The sequence below is a fragment of the Coenobita brevimanus genome, chromosome 85, assembly GCF_032717465.1.
Source record: "Coenobita brevimanus isolate Jiangsu-jjx chromosome 85, ASM3271746v2, whole genome shotgun sequence".
Lineage (NCBI taxonomy): Eukaryota > Metazoa > Arthropoda > Malacostraca > Decapoda > Coenobitidae > Coenobita > Coenobita brevimanus.
Window position 1 is genome coordinate 8,449,783 of NC_137038.1, and position 24,108 is coordinate 8,473,890.

General features: G+C 42.3%; 2 protein-coding genes and 1 non-coding gene across 3 annotated transcripts in view; 1 reads left to right on the plus strand and 2 right to left on the minus strand.

The window, feature by feature from the left end:
- Positions 1–6,138: 6,138 nt before the first annotated feature.
- LOC145410435 (putative transcriptional regulatory protein Cagg_2594) lies at positions 6,139–13,515 on the minus strand. The gene is made up of 5 exons (XM_080280586.1): positions 13,335–13,515; positions 12,898–13,010; positions 9,826–9,959; positions 6,820–6,967; positions 6,139–6,336 (listed from the first exon to the last, which is right to left on the minus strand). The coding sequence occupies exons 1-5, from the start codon at positions 13,501–13,503 to the stop codon at positions 6,139–6,141; spliced, it is 762 nt and encodes a 253-aa protein (XP_080136712.1). The 5' UTR covers positions 13,504–13,515.
- A 783-nt stretch (positions 13,516–14,298) lies between these two features.
- On the plus strand, positions 14,299–14,417 carry LOC145410502 (5S ribosomal RNA). The gene has a single exon (XR_013899292.1). It is a non-coding gene; the product is annotated as a 5S ribosomal RNA (ribosomal RNA).
- A 2,792-nt stretch (positions 14,418–17,209) lies between these two features.
- Positions 17,210–24,108, minus strand: part of LOC145410416 (uncharacterized) — a 159,657-nt gene continuing 152,758 nt past the window's right edge. The window contains exon 14 of the mRNA XM_080280569.1: positions 17,210–17,510. Within this exon, the coding sequence (XP_080136695.1) occupies positions 17,210–17,510 (301 nt within the window). The remainder of the gene's footprint in view (positions 17,511–24,108) is intronic.

Consider the following 24,108-nt stretch of genomic DNA (forward strand, 5'->3'; position numbering starts at 1 on the left):
TCAAGCTGGCTGGATGAATTTTGTGCGGAGAAGTGTATAACCAGGGATTGGCCCCCCTTTTTTAATGTGACAGCATTTGGACTGACTATCAGATAGGTATAAGTGAAACTACAGAATGTGATTTTTTTTTTTTTTTTGGCCTATCTGATGGAGCCAGGATTCCATGGGCTTGAATGATGAGTGAATGGAAGCATGGCCCATTGAACTGGGCAAACTTAGGCTGTCTGGGTGTTGCTACCTCTCACCCTCCCTGGGGTGGGAAAGGAGGTCCAGATGATGATGATGATAAAAGTTTTAGCCATTCTGGCTTATCTCAAGTTATTACTAAGAGGTTTTCTTATATTTAGTGATTTTAATAGCAAATGTTGTTGCTTACATGGATGAGCTTTGTACATCTGATGACTTTTCTATACAGCCACTGAAAGGGCAATGTCCCTGGCTCACTAGTCTGTGGTTCAGGTCCCTGGTGATCTAGTACCGTTGTACTTAGAAGGCTCCAGTCAGGGTGATGGTCATGACATACTTATGTTTGATCGATAAGAGGTGACTGGAGGTTCTTCAATAACGTAATGCTATCAAGGGAAGTAAACTGGCCATCTATCCTTCAGTGTGCTGGACTGTGGTAGACTAGCTTTGAGTCCCTGCTCTCGGAGATTGACAGGATGAAGTGAAGAATGGTAACTCATTAGCAGCTTAAAGTTTAAACAACCTACACTGTAGTTTTGATTCCTTGAACATTCAATCCATCCATCCATCATCCAATCCTATGTTGCCCCATGAGCAGTGTAGGAGCCCAGGGCTAGGCAAGTTGGTCCTGACATTTAAGATGAGAGTGACCAGCCTCACTCATCCCTGAGTGGCATTACGTGAGCAATGAACCCCAACCATCCCTTGGATATAAACCTAGAGGCTCAGTCCGATTGGAGTGCCTTAACTACTCAATAAACCGCCAGGTGCCACAATTTGGTTATATTGTTACCTCCAAGCATAGTAAATGGTATCCTGGTGTACAGGAAACCATTTGGCTTGTCACTCAGTGCAGAGTCACCCATAGGCAGAAGGAAGAGGAAAGAATGAAGGAAAGAAAAACGGAAGAGGAAGGAAGGAAGAAAGGAAAGGGCAGACACCCAAAGCAACACTATGAAGTGAGTGGCGGGTGCCCCCACCTACCACATCTTGAACATTCAAAAAGAAATAATAATAAAAAAAGTAAAAAAATAAAAGCTAATAGCCAATCCCATACTGTATTATCCCTTCTGAGGTGCAGGGGCCCAGGGCTAGGCTACTGTGGTCCAGTACAGTATTACTGAAAGATACATGACCAACTTGTCTCTTAATGGCATTACGTGATCTGAAAGCTTAAAGTCATGTCAGGGATCTGACTGTGCAGTGCCATCACTCAACTGGGGCACTTCAACCAAGACCACAGCTGAATAATTCAGTGTCTCTCCATGTGTATCACCTTTCTCTTTCAGATTTTGTCTCTATATTTTTTCAGAATTTCATGGTTGTGTCCCTTTACATGTTCCTTTGATACAGTGCTATCAGATTGCTCTCCATCACTGCTGCAGGTTCATCTGAATCAAATACATTTTCATCATCACTGTCATCATCCTGACATTTTTGCACATTTAGGGATGACATGAGGCAGGATCCAGAAAATGGAAAATGAAAGCACAAAAGAGAGAGAACTATCAACAGCATGCCCAGTGAAATGGGCAAATCACTCATTTGCTCACCATTCAAAAGACCCAAATCCTGGACCTACTTAACAAGCCTGACCATTTGCACATATTTTTTAGGGGTGCTTTTCCTTTCCCGATGCACTTTATATTAGCTGCCAGAAAAATTTCATGAATTCTGATGTTTTCTTACGTACAGTACGTGGTAAAACAGACATGGTAATGGCCAGTCCCACATCCCTTTAGGAGCTTAGAGGTTCCAAGTGGGATGTATTGCATCATCATTGTCACCACCAACACTACCATCCTCCTCCTCATCATAATCCTTTCCCACTTATATGGGGTGAGAGAGAGACAGAACCAGGAAAAAGAAAATTTAAATGTAGAGGTATGGACAGGGTGCCCAGTAATAACAGACCACATATCCATACTTGTGATATTCTTGGCTCCACCTCGCAGGTCAAACTATTCACATAACATTTTGTTCCATAAGCACGTGGACATACCACTTCACTGACCCTTGAGTTTAAAGAAGGGGATGCAACCTTTGTCATGTACAGTGGGTCACAAAAGTATTGGTGCACAGGGGGTCCAACGCCTACTGAAAACATTCATACATTACCAAGGTCTCATTGTTATATAAATATAACATTTGCTATATATATATATGCAAGAGGATATTGCTAGTTGGCGATATATGACACCTCCCGACATCAGGACTACCAATATGTAGGTAGGACACTAGTACAGTATTTCAGTGACCTTCATTCTCTGGTCCCAAATGTTTCATGCATACTGTGCACCGACACTTTTGTGACCCATAGTACGTCTCCATACATACTTCCGCCATCAACCTCTGCCCTGTCAATTGTATGAAGGCTAATAAAAGTGTATGATAAATAATAAATAATTTTAATTACAAACTTAAACTTTTAAGTTCTATCCACTGAGCTTATACAGTATTTACGCACTTGTAATTAAAGTAAGATGATAATGATGTATTTAGAGTAACTTATGCTGTCTGGCTGATGTCAGCAATTTGTCAACTCTGCTCTTCAAGTCACTTTTTAACTTACTGTGCCTGTGGATGTTGTTTACATTATACTCTCGTCATCTGATTATTATTATTAATTTTTTTCCGCTAACAAAAAACATTTCAAACTGAAGAGGTGAGATAAAGCCTTCATTAACCTTCAGTTCAACAGATGTATCATAAGCTGAATTAAACTGTCAGAGGGCAAGAATTAAATGAAAAAGATATTCCCTGGCTGAATGGATAAAAAAAAAAAAAAAAAAAAATCTTACGGGTCAGTAAATAAATACTGTACTGCATTTAATACATTTTAAGAACACCCTCTAAATAGGATAGACACTTAAAACATTTTTTTTATATGGATGCAGTTAAAATACTGAAAATATTTTTGATGGTATGTTTGCTTGAAATGACAAAAAAAGTTTAATTTCACCAAAACACACCACCTACTATCTACACACCACAGGCAGTGACACTACTTCTTGGCTTACAGTGCCATCGCTCCTTAGAAAGGTGATGACACCACAACCAAATCAGCACCTGGGATGTTGTGAGCATTTTTATTTTCATAATGTGTAATCAAATTATTGTGGTAGATAGGGGCACTCACCTGATGTAGTGCTGCTCTCAGGTGTCTGCCCTTTTCTCTCCTCCATCTTTCTTTCCTTCCCTGTTTTCTTTAATTAATTCTTTCCTCTTTGGTCTGCTTGTGGGTGACTCTACATTGAGTGACATGCCAAATGGTTTCCTGTGCACCAGGAAACCATTTACCGTGCTGGAAGGTAACCATATAACCAGATTTTGGCACCTGGTGGTTTAGTGGGTAATTATGGTGCTCCAATTGGATTGAGCCGGTGAAGGTTTGTATCCAAGGGATGGTTGGGGTTTATTTCTCACATAATGCCACTCAAGGACAAGTGAGGCTGGTCACTCTCATCTTAAATGCCAGGACCAACTTGCCTAGCCCCGGGCTCCTACACTTCTCATGACGCAACGTAGGATTGGATGATGGATGGATAGATCAATGGTAATCAAATTATTTTAGCTCTATACTGTAGTTTGCTGAACTCAGCAGAAAATGGGCTTTGGACTGCATGCCATATCATGAGAGGCTAGAAAGCTTGCATACACCCTATTACGTAAAATTGTAATGGAAGCAGCTTTTACAGACATATTACCATGACTGTAAACTAATGGTAACAATCAACTTCTTTTTTACTTTCTTCTGAGTACAGACCTGAGACCAGGCTACTGTGGTTCAACACATTTAAGAGTAAATAACCAGCCTAGTTCCCTTTGTGGCATTACATGAATAGAACCTCCAGCCACCTTTTGGGGAACGAACGTATGGAAGGCCATCACTCCAACTAGGGCAATCTAGCCACAGTACTAACAGGCCCACTCTAAGTACTTAATGCAGTGGAGATAACTTGTGCAGTGAGCCCTTATTGTCTGTTTGCGATGTCTACCAAAATATCACAACTTCTTTCATAATTATAATGTACTATAAACTGGGAGACTTGACATCAACTTTCAGAGCTGCTGATGGAACTTTAACAAGATATTTACCGTATGTCATTTGCTGTGGACTTAACCCGTTGACCCTGGAGACATGTTTATTTTATTCTTGCCATCTCCTGATGATTTTACTGAGCTTGGAGAAGAGTTTTTGAACTGGAGGGGTTAGATAGACCCTTAACAGACCCTTTCAGTCAGTATACAACACCTGTCCTACTCTGAATACAATTATCTTAGCAGCAAGAATAAACAGTAAATCATCTAGCTGCAAGGGGTCAAAAAAAAAAAAAAAAAAAAAAAAAAAAAAAATCAGTTGGAACAAGGACTCACTGTACAAACTTTTATGTGTCTTGATATTACAGTGGCAAAAACTGCTGAAATAATTATACTTAAAAGGCTGTCTTTATAGGACATAACAGTTTCCACCCAACTTGCACCTTCTTCAAGTCAGGCTAAAGCTGTTGTCTCCCCCCAAAAGGAACTTTTCTTCATGTGGGTGTTATTCTTCATTTTACATGCCATCATAATCATCAACGCCCAGACCACTCCAAGAAAAAAAAAAAAAAAATGACATGAGAAATCAACCAGGTCAGCCCAACATATATAATTTTCCCCCAAATGTGTGTATTATCTTATTCATGTACATACTCTAGTTATAGTAAATTCACATCACCTACATAGTACAAATGTGTGTGTGTGTGTGTGTGTGTGCGTGCGTGCGCACGCGTGTGTATTTACCTAGTTGTGATATACAGGAAATGAGCTACGCTCATAGGGTCCCGTCTCTGTTTCTCAGTATGTCAAATTTTGCTTTAAACTTGTATAAGTCTTTAGACTGGACAATCTCTTTGTCCAGGTTATTCCACAGGTCTATACATCTATACGGAAACCTATATTTCTTGATATCCTTCAAGCAGCTTGGCTTCTTTAGTTTCATTCTGTGTCCTCTTGTTACTCTCTTATCCCATACAAACATTGATCTTCTCTGTCAATTTTATCTACTCCCACCATGGTCCTGAACACTGCAATCATGTCACCCCTTTCTCTCCTTTCTTCTAAGGAAGGCAAATTCAGCTTTTCCAGCCTCTCTCTGTACGACATCTGCCAGACTAGGGACCATCTTAGTTGCTGCTCTATGAATCCTTTCAATCTTGTTTATATCTTTCTTTTTGTGTGGGGACCACAGTACTGCTGCATATTCTAACCTGGGGCGGATCATGGCCACTATTAATTTTTTCATCATCTCCTCATCCATGTAATGAAATGCTACTCTTACGTTAGTCAGAAGTTTATATGTCTCTCTAACTAACTTGTTAATATGTTTTTCAGGAGACAAACTATCCTGAACCAGCACTCCCAAGTCTTTCTCTTCTCTTGCTTTTGTGATAGGTTCATTACTCATCATATAATTCAGTGATGGCCTCTTGGTACTTTTACCCATTTCCAATATTTTACACTTCTTTGGATTGAATTTCATTTCCCAATTCTGGCTCCAATCATGTATCCTATCCAGATCCTCCTGCAACATTTTATAGTCCTCCTCTGCCTTCCATCTACTTTCAGTTTGGTGATTCCTTCCTTTTATTTCAATTTGCCATTGACAACTCTATAAAACAGTTAGGGTTCATCCTTACATTTGTCTATTATACCTTTTACAAAGTTCCTTTCTTCCTTTCCACGTATCCTTGTATATTCATTTCTAGTTCTTGTGTGTGTGTGTGTGTGTGTGTGTGTTTATATATATACATATTTATATATTCACATTACTTTTCGAAATGTGTATAGTTTTTTTTTACGTGTACAGTAGTTGTGAACTTTTAGAATGTGTGAAGTTTCCTATTTACATATCATTACAAATTCACATGACTTATCCAAAACTATGCGTATTCCTATTGATGTGCATTATTATAAATTTACATGAACTTTAACAACATCTTGTACTTTCTCAATTTTTTGCATGATGATAGAGAGCTCCTTCTCTTCCTCCTCAGAGATGGAAGTGAGTATTTTTGGAAGGAAGTCAATGCTGGCATGGATGACTGTCAAGTTTTGCTGCTCCAGCCCTTGCCTCACCTCATCCAGGTCTCTGGGGGAGCACATAAACTGAAAAGGGAATTCGTTAGTTAGTCTATCAAAGATCTAGAGAACTCTAACAGGTCTGTCTATGAGATGAAGGAAATGGGAGCCTACTGTACGGTGGTCTCATTTCCCTTCCCTCACACACACTGACCTCGTTCAGCTCAGTTCACACCACAGCCCTGAAGAAGAGATCCAGTCACTGGGTAAGGGTCCTGCCCAAGAATAATGACTGTATCTAGTTACCAAACCTGTAGACACATTTCACTCTTGTGGTACTATGCTACCTCACAGGGTCGATGCTAGGCAACTATTAACTTAATCCTTCTGGGCTACAGACAGACTAACATAGATGAACGGATCTTGAATTTGGCTCTCTGTTGTAATGTTTTTGTTTTTTCTTGGAAGGAACAGTTTGTGGGCTCCTGGCCTTTGGGTTTTTCTTCCTTGCATTAAAAAAAATAAATAAATAATAATAACTGACTTAAGCAAAAAGGTTAAGGCACTAACCATGAGGGTGTTGTCATCATGAACCACCTCTTCAGCACCCACACTGATAGCTAAGTCTGTTGCCGCATCCAAGTCACATGATGCCTCGGTCACCACAACACCCTTCTCTTCAAACAGCCCCTTCACACTGCCTATAGCCTCACTAATGCTGTGATAGACAGACAAAGAAATACATGGACAGACTGATAATCATTCTTCCACCACCCACCACCATCATTATCACCTTGCTATAGCATACAAAACATGATCATCATCATCCTGAACTCTTCCCATCTGAGTGAACTGCGGGACAGTTTAGAAGACAAGTGAAAAAGAAACATACACACACACAACAGTGGGAGAACTATTGACAGCATGGCTAGTGATATGGGCCAAACACTCAGGGCCTCACCACTCAAGCCCTGAGAATCCTGGCTCCACCTCACAGGTCTAACCATCTGCACATACTTTTCCAGGTGTTTCTGTGTGAAAGTGCTTCAAAGGTCTAACCTATTTATCTATCTCTATCTACTGCCAGACACCTTAATCCCATAAGGGGCAGCCACAAACATATCGCCTCCATGTCACCCTGTCTCCTGCCATTTCACTGCCCTGCTCCCAGCTCACATCCCCCTCTCTTATTTACCTCTCCATCCTTCCATCTCATCCTTGGCCTCCTCCTCCCACTTCCCCCCTCCACCTCACTCACATATACTCTCCTCATCAGTCTCTCACTGTTCATCCTCTCCACATGGCCAAACCACCTCAGTGTGTTTCTCCTAATGCTTCCCATCACATCCACATCCACAACACAACACTCTTTCACTTCCTCATTTGTCAGTCTGTCTCTCCATGTGACTCCACATGCTCCTCTCGAATAACTCATTTCCACTGCCCTCACGCTTGACTTGTGTCCCTCCAACAATGTCCAAGATTCACTTCCATACATTAGAGTTGGTATCACAATACTGTCATGCAGTAACTTTTTCACTTCCATGCTCTCTTCTCTGTTTCTTATCACTGCTTTCAAAGAACCAGTAACCCTTCTTCCTTGTTGTACCCTTTCAAGCACTTCACCCTGTAAACTTCCATCCTTACTCATCACACTACCCAAGTACTTAAAATGCACTCACATTTTCTATTTCTTTCTCATCCAGCCTCACTGTACTTTTGATGACTTCATTTCTCTAAAAGACCATAAGTTTACTCTTCCCTGCATTTACATTTAGATTCCGTGTCTTACACACTCTCCCAAACTCATTCGCCAAGCCATGAAGCTTCCCTCTGTCTTCACTTAACAACACAGTATCATCTGCAAACAACAGTACAGGGAGTTTCCACATGCTGCCCTCATTAGGGCCGCTCCACCATCCACTGCCCTCTCTCATTAGGGCCGCTCCAACATCCACTGCCCTCTCTCATTAGGGCCGCTCCAACATCCACTGCCCTACCTTGTACCTCATTTATAACTCCATCCATATACAAATTGAACAACCATGGAGACATGACACATCCCTGTTTCAATCCAAATTTCAAACAGAAAAATTCACTCAGTTAACTGTCCACTCACACTACAGCCTGAACACCCTCATACATACTCTTCACAACATTCAACTTCCCATTTACTCCATATTATTCTTAATACTTTCCACAATCCTTGTCTATCCATCCTGTCATGCTTTCTCCAAATCCATGAAGGCCGCATACAACTTCATTTCCCTTCTCTAGAAACTTTCCCACTAACAACCACGAATGAATATCTGATCTACATAACTTCTTTCCTTCCTAAAACCTCCCTGTTCTTCTCCAACTAATTCCTCTGTTATTTCCCTAACTCTTGCAATGAGTATCCTACCATATAATTTTCCTAAGAAGACAAATGCCCCTATGATTACCACACACTTCTTTCCCATTTTCCTTTGTACAAAGGAATAATTATACCTGACTTCCAATCCTCCGGGACTTTACCTTCCTCCCAGGCCAATCTGCACGTCTTCCACATCCATTCTACTACTATCTCTCCCCCATGCTTCAGCATTTCACCACACACTCCATCAATTCCTGGGTCTTTCCCCATTTTGACTTTCTTCACTGTTTCCACAACTTCCATCCTACTGATTTCTTCCTGTCTTCTCACATCCCTCCCTCTCCCGGCTATTCCCCAGCCACCTATACTCGCATTACTTTCATTCTCTACATTCAACAATTCCTTACAGTGTGCTCAATCCATGTGCTCACTTTTTCCTCACTTCTCCACTAGTAACCTACCATTTTTAATTTTCACTCCCCGACTAGCTTGTTTAACACCCTGTCTATCTCTCTTTACCTCTTTCCAGAACATTTTCTTACATTCTCTCCACTTTACAAATTCCTCATCCACTCTTCTTACTCTCTCTTACTAATCTTGTCACATCTCTCTTCTTCTTCACATATAACTCTCTCTTCTGTCTCTCAACTTCCTCGACATCTCTGTTTCTCATCCACTCCCTACCCGGTATATGCTTCTTCTTTTGTGCCACAGCCTCTCTCACCTCTTCATTCCACAGTGCTGTTCCTTGTACCCCCTTTCATCTTCTCTTCACCCCACACACCACCTCACATGCTGCACAGATTTCTTCTGTGAAGATCTTGCTCACACCTTCCACGTCCCCCAGCTACTCCAAATCATATTTACCCAATTGCTCCTCCACTTATAATTTTCTTTACAAAACGCAGTCAAAGGTTAAATACACCGTGTCTAGGCATCTAAAATGAGTGCATCTCAAAGTTGGATTTCTCTTTGTTCTGTTATGTTCAGAGAGGACAAACTTTGCAGGTTCTCAGCCTTGCAATCTTTCTTTTTTTGTACTAAAAAAAAAAAAAGTGACAATTTCTCATACAAACATGTCATATGTCACTATGTGTTGTGCTGACCTGACTTGACAGCACAAGCTTAGCCTATCCTAACATAACCAGACCTAACATAATCTTTAATGTAACCTAACCTAAACTAAACCAACCTAAACTAATCCAGACTTCAGCACTTACGTAGTCTTCTTAATGACACTGTTGATGGCACTCCTTGTGCCCTTAATGTTGTCTGTGTGCAATTCTACCAACAGGAAGAGTCCACCCGGCCCCTTCAGCTCCATTAAGCCTGGCTGAGCATTGGCCTGCGACTTCTGAGGGCAAAAAACACAAGGTACTATACTAGATGATCATTATACGTGGCATTTTTTTTTTTCCCAAGTTCTACGGGGAATAAAAACTGGGTAGCTAAATATCCATCCATCCATTGCCAGACGCCATGTATCCCAAATAGGGTGGCCAAGGGCTTAGAGTTAATTGTTTTACAGGGAGGGGCACTAATCCTCCACCAACCCCACTTGACGTAGGGATGCCAACAGCATCTGGTGTTCCCAGGCGGTCACCCATCCAAGTACTAACCAGACCCAACGTTGTCATAATTATACATACAGTACAGTAAAATATCAAATTTCGACAGTTTAGAATTCGATTATTTGAATTCAGATGCATTTTGGAATGGTCTGCCTACCTCACTTTTCGATGCAAAATCGCAAATTTCGATACTGTCACGGGCTTCATAAGCAGAAACAGTCAAAGATCATCACCTTCTTCAGGCCAATTACTAGGGTGTTGCACGATATAACTATCCAAGAGGGTGAGGAGGAAGATGTTGACACTGCAGATGTCCAGATACTCAAGGATGATTTTCAATTTGAGGAATTTTGGTTGGATACCTCCACAGAAGAGGCTACTTCAACTAAGTGGTCCACCCCTGCCACACACCACCAACACCAGCCAGCCAAGTGATAATATTCTATAGCCTAAGGTTAGTACTGAACTGTACAGTGTGCCGTAACAACTGTAATAAAAACTGTGACAGGATACTGACAAACTGTAACAAATTTTGCTGTATTCTGCACTACAGTACAGTATGGCAATACAGTGCAGAACTACAGTTACTTAACCACATTTATAGTTCATAAAGATTACAGGGGGTGTGGGCAAAAAATCATGATTTTACGTAATGAAGTTGGGAGGCACTGGACCCAAATTGATTTTTCCCATAGGAAGTTCAGTTTAAATTTCGATGCTTTGAATTTAGATGGGTAGTGGATGTTGGAGTGGCCCTGGTGAGAGAGAATAGTGTTTGGAAACTCCCTGTACCGTTGTTTGCAGATGATACTGTGTTGTTGAGTGAAGACGAAGGGGAGCTGCAAGGCTTGGTGGATGAGTTTGGGAGAGTGTGTAAGAAACGGAATCTAAAGGTGAATGTAGGGAAGAGTAGAGTGATGGTCTTTGAGAGAGGTGAAGTCAGTGAATGTACAGCGAGGCTGGATGGTGAGGAATTGGAAAATGAGAGTACGTTTAAGTACTTGGGTGTGTGATGAGTAAGGATGGAGGTTTGGAGGGTGAAGTGCTTGAAAGGGTACAGCAGTGAAGAAAGGTTGCTGGTTCTTTGAAAGCAGTGATAAGAAACAGGGAAGTGAGCATGGAAGTGAAAAAGTTACTACACGACAGTATTGTGATACCAACTCTAACGTATGGAAGTGAAGCTTGGACGTTGTTGGAAGGACACAAGTCAAGAGTGAGAGCAGTGGAAAGGAGTTAAGAGGAGCCTGTGGAGTCACATGGCCGAGGATGAGATGGAGGGATGGGGTGGAGAGGTATATGAGAGAGGGGGGTGTGAGTTGGGAGCAGGGCAGTGAAATGGAGGGGGACAGGGCGACTTGGAGGCGATTTGTTTGTAGCCACCCCAAACGGGATTGAGGCGTCTGGCAGTAGATAGATAGATAGATAGAATTTAGATGCGTTTTTTTTTTTACATATGTCCATCGAAATTTGAGACTTTACTGTACTTTTTTTGTCCTTTAAAGGGAAAAAAATGGGTACCAGTGGCTAATAAAATATGTAGTCACCATTAGTACTTTTTTTTTTTTTTTTTTTTTTTTTTTTTAACTTCTAAAAGGAACAAAAATATGGTAAGCAATGTGGTAAGTCATCATTATACGTATCTGTTTTGCGTGACTTCTAAGGGGAAGAAAATGAGGGTACCAGTAATATAGTACATCGCTGTTATATATATATATATATATTTTTTTTTTTTTTTTTTTTTTAACATATATCCCCTTAACTTATTTACTCCAATGATGTATTTTTCATATTCCTGCCACCACCTGGAAATCTGATTCTACTTTAGAGTTAATGGTAGGTATATCTAACTCCTCTACTCTGAAAGACCCTCTCTAATGCTGAATATATAAACTGTTTGCAGATACAAAGACTAAAATGTAAACTATGTCATCAGATGGAAGAGACTGAGCTAAGTCCACAGGAAACAACAAAAACATTTCCTAAAGAAGCTCCTTGTTATCTATAAAGGTGTTCAAGCTTTCCCTAATTTACCGTTTCAGTTGTATGGATACAGTTGCTCCTTTTGCTGAATTGATAAAGCTGATATTTTTACTGAATGTATAAGGTTGATATTATTTACTGAGCTGATAAAGCTAATATCTTTACTAAATAGATAAAGTTGATATTTTTAATGTCTGGATAAATTAATATTTTTACATTACAGTACTGACAGGGACAAATGGAGGCAATGTGTTTGTGGCTATCCCTTATGCGATTAAGGCATCTGGCTGTAGACAGATAGTCAAGACATACTGATTTTCATACATCAAACCACAATATCAAATCAACCTTGTGGGATCAGACCTGTGCCGGGCTGCCTCTCTGACTACAGTGTCGCCATACTGAATGGTTTAACAAGTAGTCGCCTTGCAATTTACCATGGTTTAACTGGAAAAAAACGGTATTAAAAAAAGGTAATAATAACTATGTATCTATTGCCAGACACCATAATCTACTATATAAAATATGGCAGTCTGATGGTTACAATGCCTTAGCCAGAGAGAGATTCTTAAATATGTCTGATTCCCAAGAAGCAGAAATTTAGGGAAGTAGGTTGGTCATCTAACCATAAGTGTACTAAACTACAGTTGCTAGCCTAAAGTCCTAACCTCAAAGAGGGTAACATGGGATTGGCAGTTGCTTTTTCACTTACTGCACAAGCAAACCCTTTGTGCACCAAACCTGTAAGTTCTGTAGAGTGTTGTTGATAGATGCTGTAGGCATGTTGTTGCTGCGTGCAAACTCTATTGCTTTGGCCAACTTGGTGTTCAATTTGGGGTCAGTAGATCCACCTTCTGCAACATAGAGTTATCAACATAAAGAGTTATTCTAAGTGGCTTTGGAAATATCACATATCTTCCATGCTAATTTATTTTGTACAATATACCTTATTATCTCTCTGTATGTTACTGATGCACATTATGTTGCTATAAGAACAATACAGCATACCAGAGAGCCCTGCAGGAGGAAAATGCACATCAGGCCAGTAGCTGAGCTGGACAGAGGACAGGGAACCCAAAAGCCACACTGATATCTGGCCACACAAATCATTTACCCTTCCATCCCTCCCCCCTTCACTTCATCCTTGGTCTCCCTCCATGATTTATCATACCACAAACCTTTCACAGCAGTTTTCATCATGTGGGACGCCTTTTCAAATACCGATGCTCTGGCCAAGTCTTTGCTGGCCTTGATGTGTCGGATGTTGGACCACTTGCTATGTCCGGCCATTGTTCTTGTCTGTTCTGGCACCTCCATCCCCTGCCTCACCCCCATCACCACTGCCATCCCCTGCCTTAAGACTGCCCCCTGCCTCACCCAGCCTAAACAGGAGGCAGCCCACACACCCTGCAACACCTGTGAACAATATGACACATCTTAACTACCATCCCCCATCTTATGCTTGCCGTACCCCATTTCCCTCCAACTCACCGTTGTCATACCCCATTCACCCTTGCCATACCCTGACTCACCCTTGCCATATCCCATCTCAGCCCTGGCTCACCCAGCCCAGAGAGGAGGAGCCAACAGCATACAGCACAGTTCTACCAGGCACCATGACCTGCACACACTGTTGGATTATCAAGAGAACATTGCATCCAGAGCCTAGGAACAAAAGTTGTTTAGTTTTGCGGCCTGTTCCTGGATATTACACAAACCAAACCTAAGAACATACAGTAGTTAACTTTACAAGTCTGGACAGGTAAGGTTTTTCTGATACTTTTTTTTAGGTAGCCAAAGCCAATGCATGCAAACATGTTGGAGTTTTTATAAACGATATTGTATAAATGATATGACAACCTAACCTACCAAAGCTTAACTTACCTAAACTGACCAAGCTACCCTGACTTAATCTAACTGAGACGTGTGAGTCTGGAAATGTAATACTACCACAATCCATTCTTAACTGTGACAACCACGGACCAGATACTTGAACCCTAACCAAGGGAAACAAAGGTAAAATTATGGTTTCAGCCAAAAACACAATTATGAGATTTTGATCCATTATTTTGGTATTCTGGACAGTTTTCAGACACATTTCTCCTATGGCACTTTCGTCCCAAATTATTTTTAATCATATAACCTGACGGCCATACCACGTTGAGTACACCGCTTCCTGTCCGATCAGCGAAGTTAAGCAACGTTGGGTCTGGTTAGTACTTGGATGGGTGACCGCCTGGGAACACCAGATGCTGTTGGCATCCCTACATGTCAAGTGGGGTTGGTGGAGGATTAGTGCCCCTCCCTGTAAAACAATTAACTCTCCTTGACCACCCCCTTTGGGATACATGGCGTCTGGCAATGAATGAATGAACCTGACCTTACTTAACCTTCAAGAATAAAATAAAAATAATTTTAAATCCCATAAAAGAAACGTGTCTTAGAACTGACTAAAATACCGAAAAAAAAAAAAGAAAATCAAAATCTTGTAATTGTTTTTGGCTGAAACTATATTAGCTATTTCTCCCATCTTTCCTGTCACTTCTTATTGCTTTTCTTTCCCTTACAGGTGGCTTTACATCGAGTGACAAGCCAAATGGTTTCATGTAAGCCAAGAAACCATTTGCAACGCTGGGTGGTAACCATATAACCAGAACATACGTGCTCCCTATGTGTCAGCAAGTGGGTTGGTGGAGGGTTAGTGCCCCTCCCCGTAAAACAAATAACTCAAAGTCAAATAACCACCCCTTACGGGATTATGGCGTCTGGCAATAGATAGATAGATAGATATATTAGCACCGTCAGTTTTTTTTTTTTTTTTTTTTTAATACTGCCCTTTTTGTCGATATGGGCTAAAGCACTGTCCATGGGTACAGGACTTAGGTTTTGGAGCATGTAGCACTTTTATGACTGGATGCCCTTCCTGAAGTCTACCTATGACCCTTGGGTGGTCTTGAACCTCTGACTTTTCGGTCAGAGTGCTCTAACCCACTGAACCACGGCTGCTACAACCAGGTAGGTGACAGGAGAGCACTACCTCTCCCAGCATGGCAACTTACCCGGGCACAGTGCAAACTCACGACTTCGGCCTAGAGCTACTTAATATCTATAAGTATGGCTACCGGTATGCAACTGAAATTTATACTGTATTTACCAAAAAGTTTGCCAACAACATCCTGCCATCCACAGGCTATTTCTCATTCCTCGTTGATCATCAGAGAGTATCTTATACTCTTGGGTATTTTTGCAGTTTTGGACAGTCATGCCTCTGGGTGAAGTTAGTTTAGTTTCCTTGGGTTAGATAGAAATGGCCTGATCAGTGAGGATAGTTCAGCAGTTTGATCAATTAAGGTTAGATTGAGTTAGAAAAAGCCATCAGAGTAATCTTCACTGCCCAAAACTTCACATTTGCCTCTTCTGTGTACTGTATATAGTTATAAAATATTCAGGGGCTTTTTTTTTTATTTTTTTTTATTTTTTTTTAGAACTACTGGTATCATGGACTTCTGAATTTAACTAGGCCTTCATCATGTAATACAGCGGTATCCCAAGAACTGAATTAATACTGGTTGAAAGAGAGAGATAACAAGGAAAATCAAAGGTATTATGTAATAGGTACTTCAAGTAATACCATTTGTACAGCACTTCACTATATCCTCTCCTTTCGCAACACTTATCAGGTCAACTTGCATTGTTTTTTAAAGGCCCATATTCCGAAAACGCGCAGGATAGGATAAAAGCGCAGAGAATAATTACTTATTAACTTGGGCAAGTGTGGGCTTCTTCTTCACTTCCTAGCCCAATCTCAAACTGCCAGAAATGGATAATAGCCTTCTTAGTGTTGTTTTTTTTTTGGGGGGGCCGGTTTTGGCCTTCACTCTCCTCTCTAGTCCAGTTCCCAAAACGCGCAGAAATATTCTTTTGTTGAGCTGTAACGGTTTCTTCGAAGGGAAAAATGATATAGTAAGGGATAAACAGGCAGACAAAAGGAAGTTGATTGTAGGGTGTTAGTGAAGTGTACGTCGAAGCAGACAGCAACAATCCACCAGAAGGAGCCCACGGAGGAGTGTACTGTACAAGGCGCGAATGAGCTCCGGGCGGAAACGGCCTAAGTCCACCTGGGCCGCGCGCCCCTATGACGCGAAACTCGCCCGCCCCCACCATAGCAGGAGTACAAGACGACCTGGCGGGCTAGCTGCCCATCAATCAGACCAGGGTGGAACTGTTTCTCCAGTTCCAAACAGCACCCCTGAGACGGCCGGTAGCCGCTCACCCTCCTACAGGAGACGGTCTGAAGCCGCTCTCGAAGAAACGAGGAGACGGCCTGAAGCCGCTCCCACCCTCGCCAGTAGACGGCCTGCAGCCGCTCGGAAGGTGCCCTACAAAGAGACAGCCTGTAGCCGCTCGCCCTCCTACAGGAGACGGCCTGAAGCTGCTCTGGAGGCTAATCAAGAGACGGCTGGTAGCTGCTTCCACCTTTGTCAGGAGACGGCTGGACGCTGCTCTGAAGGTGCCCATGGAGAGACAGCCGGTAGCTGCTCACCCTCCTACCGGAGACGGCCTGAAGCCGCTCCGTAGGCTAATCAGGAGACGGCCAGTAGCCGCTCCCAACTTCGTCAGGAGACGGCCAGTAGCCGCTCCCACCTTCGTCAGGAGACGGCCGGTAGCCACTCCCACCTTCGTCAGGAGATGGCCGGTAGCCGCTCCCACCTTCGTCAGGAGACGGCCAGTAGCCACTCTGAAGGTGCCCCTGAGATGGCCGGTAGCCGCTCACCCCTCCTTCAGGAGATGGCTGGTAGACGCTCCCCCACACGGGCCATGGCCAGTAGCCGGGCCCCTAAAAGACCACAGCCAGTAGCAGGGCCCCTAAAAGGCCACAGCCAGCAGCCAGGCCCTACGGCAGGAGGCAGCCAGTAGCCGCTCTCCCATCAGGTGCTGCCACACCCCCACGACGTGACATCCTCCAGGAGGAGGGTTCCAGTCCCGAGGACCTGTGGAAAGGCCCTGTGCTATCCCCAGGGTTGTATTCTGCCCAGCCGGCTCCAGAGAGACCCTACCTGGCGGACTCTGACGACGACCAACGCCGCAGCTCACTCCTGACAGCGTCCCCGACGGCAGGAGGCCGCAGCCCCCAGGCTCCTGAGGCCGCCCCCAGGACCCCCTGGTGAGGCCTCTCCCCACCCCGGCGCAGACGACCCTCGTACTCCGTCAGGCGCCTAAGTGCGCGCTTCTGGAGGTTGTTCGGCCCAAGCCCTGAGGGCCGCACTCCAACTCCCAGCCCTGACAATGCAGGGCCCTTCGCCGACCCTAGCCCCGGACAAGAGAGGACGCCCCTACGAGTGATTCCGTGGCCGCTGGATACAAAGGCCACAGGCGGGACTCAGCCCCCATCAGGAGTCGGGCTGTGAGTCCTCCCGCCGCCCCACCGACGGCAAGTGACAGTGAATAGTGCAATGACAGGGCAGGCAATATCCAAGTGGACTTGGACTAATGTCCAAGGCCTAGTAATGTGTGATCCAGGCGAGTAGTGACATAGTGAGATTAGGAAGAGAGATCTAATAACAGTGCAGTGATTTCAGTAAATATCAGACTCGGCCTTTATAGTGTAATTCCTCTGCATTGCAAGACCAGTGAAATACTTGCCCAGCCTAAATACAGTTTCTATTTCCCTCCAAGTGACAGTGATCTATTCCACCGCCCGAAATACTACAAACACTATTTATTGTCTTTCACCTGGTATCCTGAACTATTGTCTAAATAGTATCCTGTGTGATACTACGATACTAGTACATGAATTAATTACCCAGGTTCCTGTTGTTGTGACATCTACCAGTTCCACAAGGAATTAGTCAATACACGTGTAAGATTGTTGCCTTGAGTTTTGTGTCCTGCCTCTCTCTTGTTAGGCGTTCGAGGAACGGGAAGCTGACTCTTAAACACCTAGCATAACAATTATTATTATTATTATTATTATTATTATCATTATTATTATTATTATTATTATTACCACTTTCTTACACGATTTTAAGGTCGATGGTGCTGTTTGAGAAAGAAGAAGGGAGATAGGATCAATGTAGCCCATTTTTAAATTATTATTATGATTTCGATTTTCCTGACAACAAATAATTAAATTAAGTGGTTGACGGCAAGGATACACGAAATTTACTGATTAACGAGTGCACAAGGGGAGGAATGTGACATGGCGGATCGGTTACGTATAGATGGCCGAGTGACCGTGAAGGTGTTATCGTTTTCCTAGATAATGGCGTGCCTGTGTGAACGACTGCATCGCCACCATCACCTCGTTTGATTGGTGAGTACTATTGTGATATTATATTGCTTGCACTGTTCCATGTAATCAGAAGTCTTGGATTAGGTAACTTGGCATGGTGAACCCTTTGGCAACGAATTCTTTGCGTAATTTTCAGCGTATGTCAGGCGATTTTTCTTTACTCGAATGAAGCCTAGTGCACCAGGTATATTTCAGGCTATTATAGTTCACGTCGTAGCCGAAACTACAAACTCTGAACTTTGAGTCGGCTCAAAGATGGACGATAATATTGAGTGGAAACTTATGGCAGCCAGATTATCACGTTAATTTCCAGCTTAGTTTCATTGGAAATACTTCAGCAGTTGAATTGTTATGATTGTTTGGTACTGTTATTACCTTTACACCTGACTAATGTCGGGAAAATCAATATATATGCCTAGATGATAATATGCAACATTTTTTTCAAACCCCGCACGTGAAACCTTTACATGGGTTTGTTTACATAGGACGCAGTCGTCGTACCTGTAGGCCGCCTCTTACCTGTGTCCTCAGACAAGATAAGGTATTATGGTTAGGTAAAGGTTAGCTTTTCGAAAGACTTTTGATCAGATTACTTGAGGTTTTAAATATTCATCCCCGGTATCAGTGGAGGCAAGCATGCCGATCCTTTGTAAAGACGCCAGTTTAATATTTCGGAAACGGTTTATTTCTGTAGAATGTTTATAGAAGAACATTTTGCGGTATACTTTCCGTAGTTCACATATTTAGAATTATAGGCAGTACCCAGTAATGTCGACGTGTTATGGGGTTATTCCACACCAACTCACCCGGAATTGAGAACTTTTCCCAGTTCCCAATAAATTTTCTTGAAGAATTTTGGAAATTCTATCATATCTATTGCCAGACGCCTTAATCCCGTTTGGGGTGGCCACAAACAAATCGCCTCCAAGTCTCCCCGTCCCTCGCCATTTCACTGCCCTGCTCCCAACTCACACCCCCCTCTCTCATATACCTCTCCACCCCATCCCTCCATCTCATCCTCGGCCTCCCCCTCCCTCTTCCCCCCTCCACCTCACTCACATACACTCTCTTCGTCAGTCTTTCACCCTCCATCCTCTCCACATGGCCAAACCACCTCAGTGTGTTCCTCATAACGCTTCCTATCACATCCACACCACAACGCTCCTTTATATCCTCATTCATCAGCCTGTCTCTCCATGTGACTCCACAGGCTCCTCTTAAATAACTCATTTCCACTGCTCTCACTCTTGACTTGTGTCCTTCCAACAACGTCCACGCTTCACTTCCATACGTTAGAGTTGGTATCACAATACTGTCATGTAGTAACTTTTTCACTTCCATGCTCACTTCCCTGTTTCTTATCACTGCTTTCAAAGAACCAGCAACCTTTCTTCCCTGCTGTACCCTTTCACGCACTTCACCCTCCAAAGCTCTATCATTATTCATCACACTACCCAAGTACTTAAACGTACTCACATTTTCCAATTCCTCACCATCCAACCTTGCAGTACATTCACTGACTTCACCTCTCTCAAAGACCATCACTTTACTCTTCCCAACATTCACCTTTAGATTCTGTTTCTTACACACTCTCCCAAACTCATCCACCAAGCCTTGCAGCTCCCCTTCGTCTTCACTCAACAACACGGTATCATCTGCAAACAACAGTACAGGGAGTTTCCAAACACTATCCTCTCTCACCAGGGCCACTCCAATATCCACTACCCTACCTTGTACCTCTTTTATTACCCCATCCATGTACAGATTGAACAACCATGGAGACATGACACATCCCTGTTTCAACCCAACTTTCAAAGAGAAAAATTCACTTAGTTCACCATCCACACGCACTGCAGCCTTCGCACCATCGTACATATTCTTCACAGCATTCAACAACTTCCCATTTACTCCATATATTCTTAACACTTTCCACAATCCTTGTCTATCCACCCTGTCATATGCTTTCTCCAAATCCATGAATGCCGCATACAACTTCTTTCCCTTCTCTAGAAACTTTTCCACTAAAGATCTAAGAATGAATATCTGATCTACACAACCTCTTCCCTTCCTAAAGGCTCCCTGTTCTTCTCCAACTAATTTCTCTGTTCTTTCTCTAACTCTGTCAATAAGTATCCTACCATACACTTTTCCTATTATACTAAGAAGACAAATGCCCCTATGATTACCACACACTTCTTTTTCCCCTTTTCCTTTGTACAAGGGAATAATTATACCTGACTTCCAATCCTCCGGGACTCTACCTTCCTCCCAGGCCAATCTGCACATCTTCCACATCCATTCTACTACTATCTCTCCCCCATGCTTCAGCATTTCACCACACACTCCATCAATTCCTGGGGCTTTCCCTGATTTAACTTTCTTCATTGCTTCCACAACTTCTATCCTACTGATTTCTTCCTGTCTTCTCCCCTCCCTTCTTCTCCCAGCCATTCCCCAGCCACTTATACTTGCATTATTTCCATCCTCTATGTTCAACAATACCTTAAAGTGTTCTCTGCATCTGCTCACTTTTTCTCCCTTCTCCACTAGTAATCTACCATTTTTATCTTTCACTCCCCTGCTAACTTCACTTCCACCCTGTCTTACTCTTTTCACCTCTTTCCAGAACATTTTCTTACAGTCCCTCCACTTTACACTCAAATTCCTTCCAAATTCCTCATCCACTCTCTTCTTACTCACTCTTACTAATCTTTTCACCTCTCTCTTTCTTTCTACATATAACTCTCTCTTCTGCCTCTCAACTTCTTCCACGCCCCTATTTCTTATCCATTCATTGTATGCTTTCTTCTTTTGCGCCATAGCCTGACTCACCTCTTCAGTCCACCACGCTGTTCCTTGCACCCCCCTCCGTCTTCTCTTCCACACACCACATCACATGCTGCACATATTTCTTCTGTAAATATCCTACACACATCTTCCACGTCTCCCATCTGCTCCAATTCATATTTGCCCAATCGTTCCTCCACTTCTCTCTTATACTCTGCCTTTTTCTCATCCTCTTGTAACCTTTCCACTCTCCTTGCAACTACTTCCTCTCGTCTTTCCCTTCTTCTATTCCTCCATCTTTCTTGAATTCTAATTCTGGCCACCACCAAGTAGTGGTCAGAAAGTCCACTCCCCCAACATCTATGTGCTCTTGCATCCATTACACGTCTTCGCATCATTTCATCCACACACACATAATCAATCATTGCCTTCCTTTCATTCAGTTCACCACCCACCCTTCTCATCACTCGCCATGTATACCTGTGGATCATTTTATGCCTGAAGAGGGGATTGGCTATCACCAACCCCCTCCCAGCACAAATGTCCACTAACACACTCCCATTCTCATCAGTCTCAGCAGGCACACCCCACTCACCAACTATTCCATCCACCTTCACATTCCCAACTTTACCATTCATATCACCGATCAGAAACACTCATTCCTTCCAAACTTTTCCATGCACACTTCTACATTTGTCCAGAACTCTTCTCTCACTCTTCTAGCATGATCTTGTGTTGGCGCATACACACACACAATCGCCCACATTTGTATTCCAAATTACTTGTATTCGATCCATGTAACCATGGAAAATCATAATGCTGTAGCTACTCCAAATAGTTTTTTTAGTTATGAATTTTTGAAGTTCGGCCCAAAGGGCTAAATTATTGTTTTTCAGCCATTTTTAGTCTGTGCATTCTGAAAATCACCATGTGCTTATTTCCAGCTGGAGTGAACTGAAGTATTCTCAGAACAGTAAAAGTACCATTAGACTAATTTATAACAGGTATGCAGATACATTTTTGCCGTTGAACTTGCAGTGTGAAAATTAATCAAGGAAATTTTTTTTTCTTTTCCTAGCAAGAATTCCTTAATTTAAAAAATTCATTACCTCAGCCAGTTTCCTAGGTTTTTCAACAAAATTTTGTTTTGGTGCATTATTATTATTATTACGGTATTATTATTATTATTATTATTTCCACCCCGTACGGGATTATGGCGTCTGGCAATAGATAGATAGATTATTATTGCCCTACCACACCCAGAAGGCATTTAGTCCTACATGAAAAATTGAGTGCCACAGAGGTAGCTAAATATGGCCCTGGAACTGCAACCCCCCCCCTCCCATTTTTTAAAGCAGATTTTGACTATTTTCTCATGAATGATTGTTTTTATCTGTTTGAAACTTTTTTCTGGGAAGTATAAATATCCATCGCACACATGTATAAAATTTTAAGATGTTGTATGACTCCTTCATCGTTCAGTAGTTTTTCATAAACAAGCATTCATTCAACAAAAAATACAGTGAGTAAAATCTGAGGAATAAGCAACAGGTACCAAACATTAAAAATGTCCATTTTCTTGAGGCCTAGAAACAAAAATTATTAAATTACAGTCTTTGGCTGTTTAACCCCTTAACTGCGGGGCATCACTTGCGATGCTTGGGAGCAAGGGATCATACCGCGGGGCGTCACTTTTGTGATTCTGTGTTATTTTGAATTTGCCTGGGCATTCAAGTGGTGGCTTGTATCATCTATCAGTACTGCCTATGTCCAACACTAGTCAGCACTCCTAATCTCATCTGTACTCCCATCCATTGTTGACAATTTAGCCATTTCTCCCCGTTCTTGACTCCCCTCCCTACCTTCCCTCCATTACCCTCTCCTCTCGCCTGCCTGGCCGCGCTGCGCTAAGTAAATCTTTCCCGGAATTTTCCACTGTTTTCATCCATTGAAATAAGCCCTATGCCCTATTCTTATACCAAATAATATATACAAAAAAGAAATAAGGTAAGTGATAGTGCCATACACCTGGAATTGGCTAATTATCACCTAACAGCACCTCACATGCACTCATTCGCTAATTTTCGCTGTTTATTTCCCCTTGAAATATGCCGTATAATCTATTCTCGTAATAAAAATATCTATAAGAAAGGAAGGGAGAAGCCTAAGTGATATTTACATTCACCTGCAACTACCTAATTTATTATGTATTGTCTAGATTTCCTGTCAATCATTTCATAGCGTATATATTAGCAGCTGTCACCACGTTGACATTGGCAGCGTTGCACTCCCCCTAGGCCACCACAGCATTCAGTTTACTGTCGTTTTTCAAGGTGAAACCATGTCGGATTTGCGCCTGTCCAATTCCGCCGCTTTTTAGCCCCATGCAAAGGGCCCTGTGACCTCTACCTCTACTACACCTCGTGTGGAAAGGGAAAAGGGCTAAGTGGCTGCTGTGGAGCGTGAACTGGCTAATTTATCAATGAAAATGATGGACAGTGACTACGATCTTTTTGGTGAGTTAAACAGTGCAAGTGGAAATGTAAATAATTTGTAAACAGCAAGTGAAAGTAGTGAATGTAAATATAAGTGAATAGTGGAAAATAGTTTTATAAGTTACTGCAAGTGACAGTGCATAACACATTGTAAATAAAATAGAAATGTAAATAATGTAAATAAAATAGAAAATGTAAATAGAAATGTAAGTGAGTAGTAATATAAGAATACGAGTATATATGCTAGGAGTAATGAAAGTCAAAGTTTCACTGTAGCATGTATGAATACTATGAGTTATGAAAGTGGAGGTGAAAGTGACAGATTCTCTCTCAACGCTAGTATGCAGGATGGGCATCCGGTCATAAAATGCTACATGC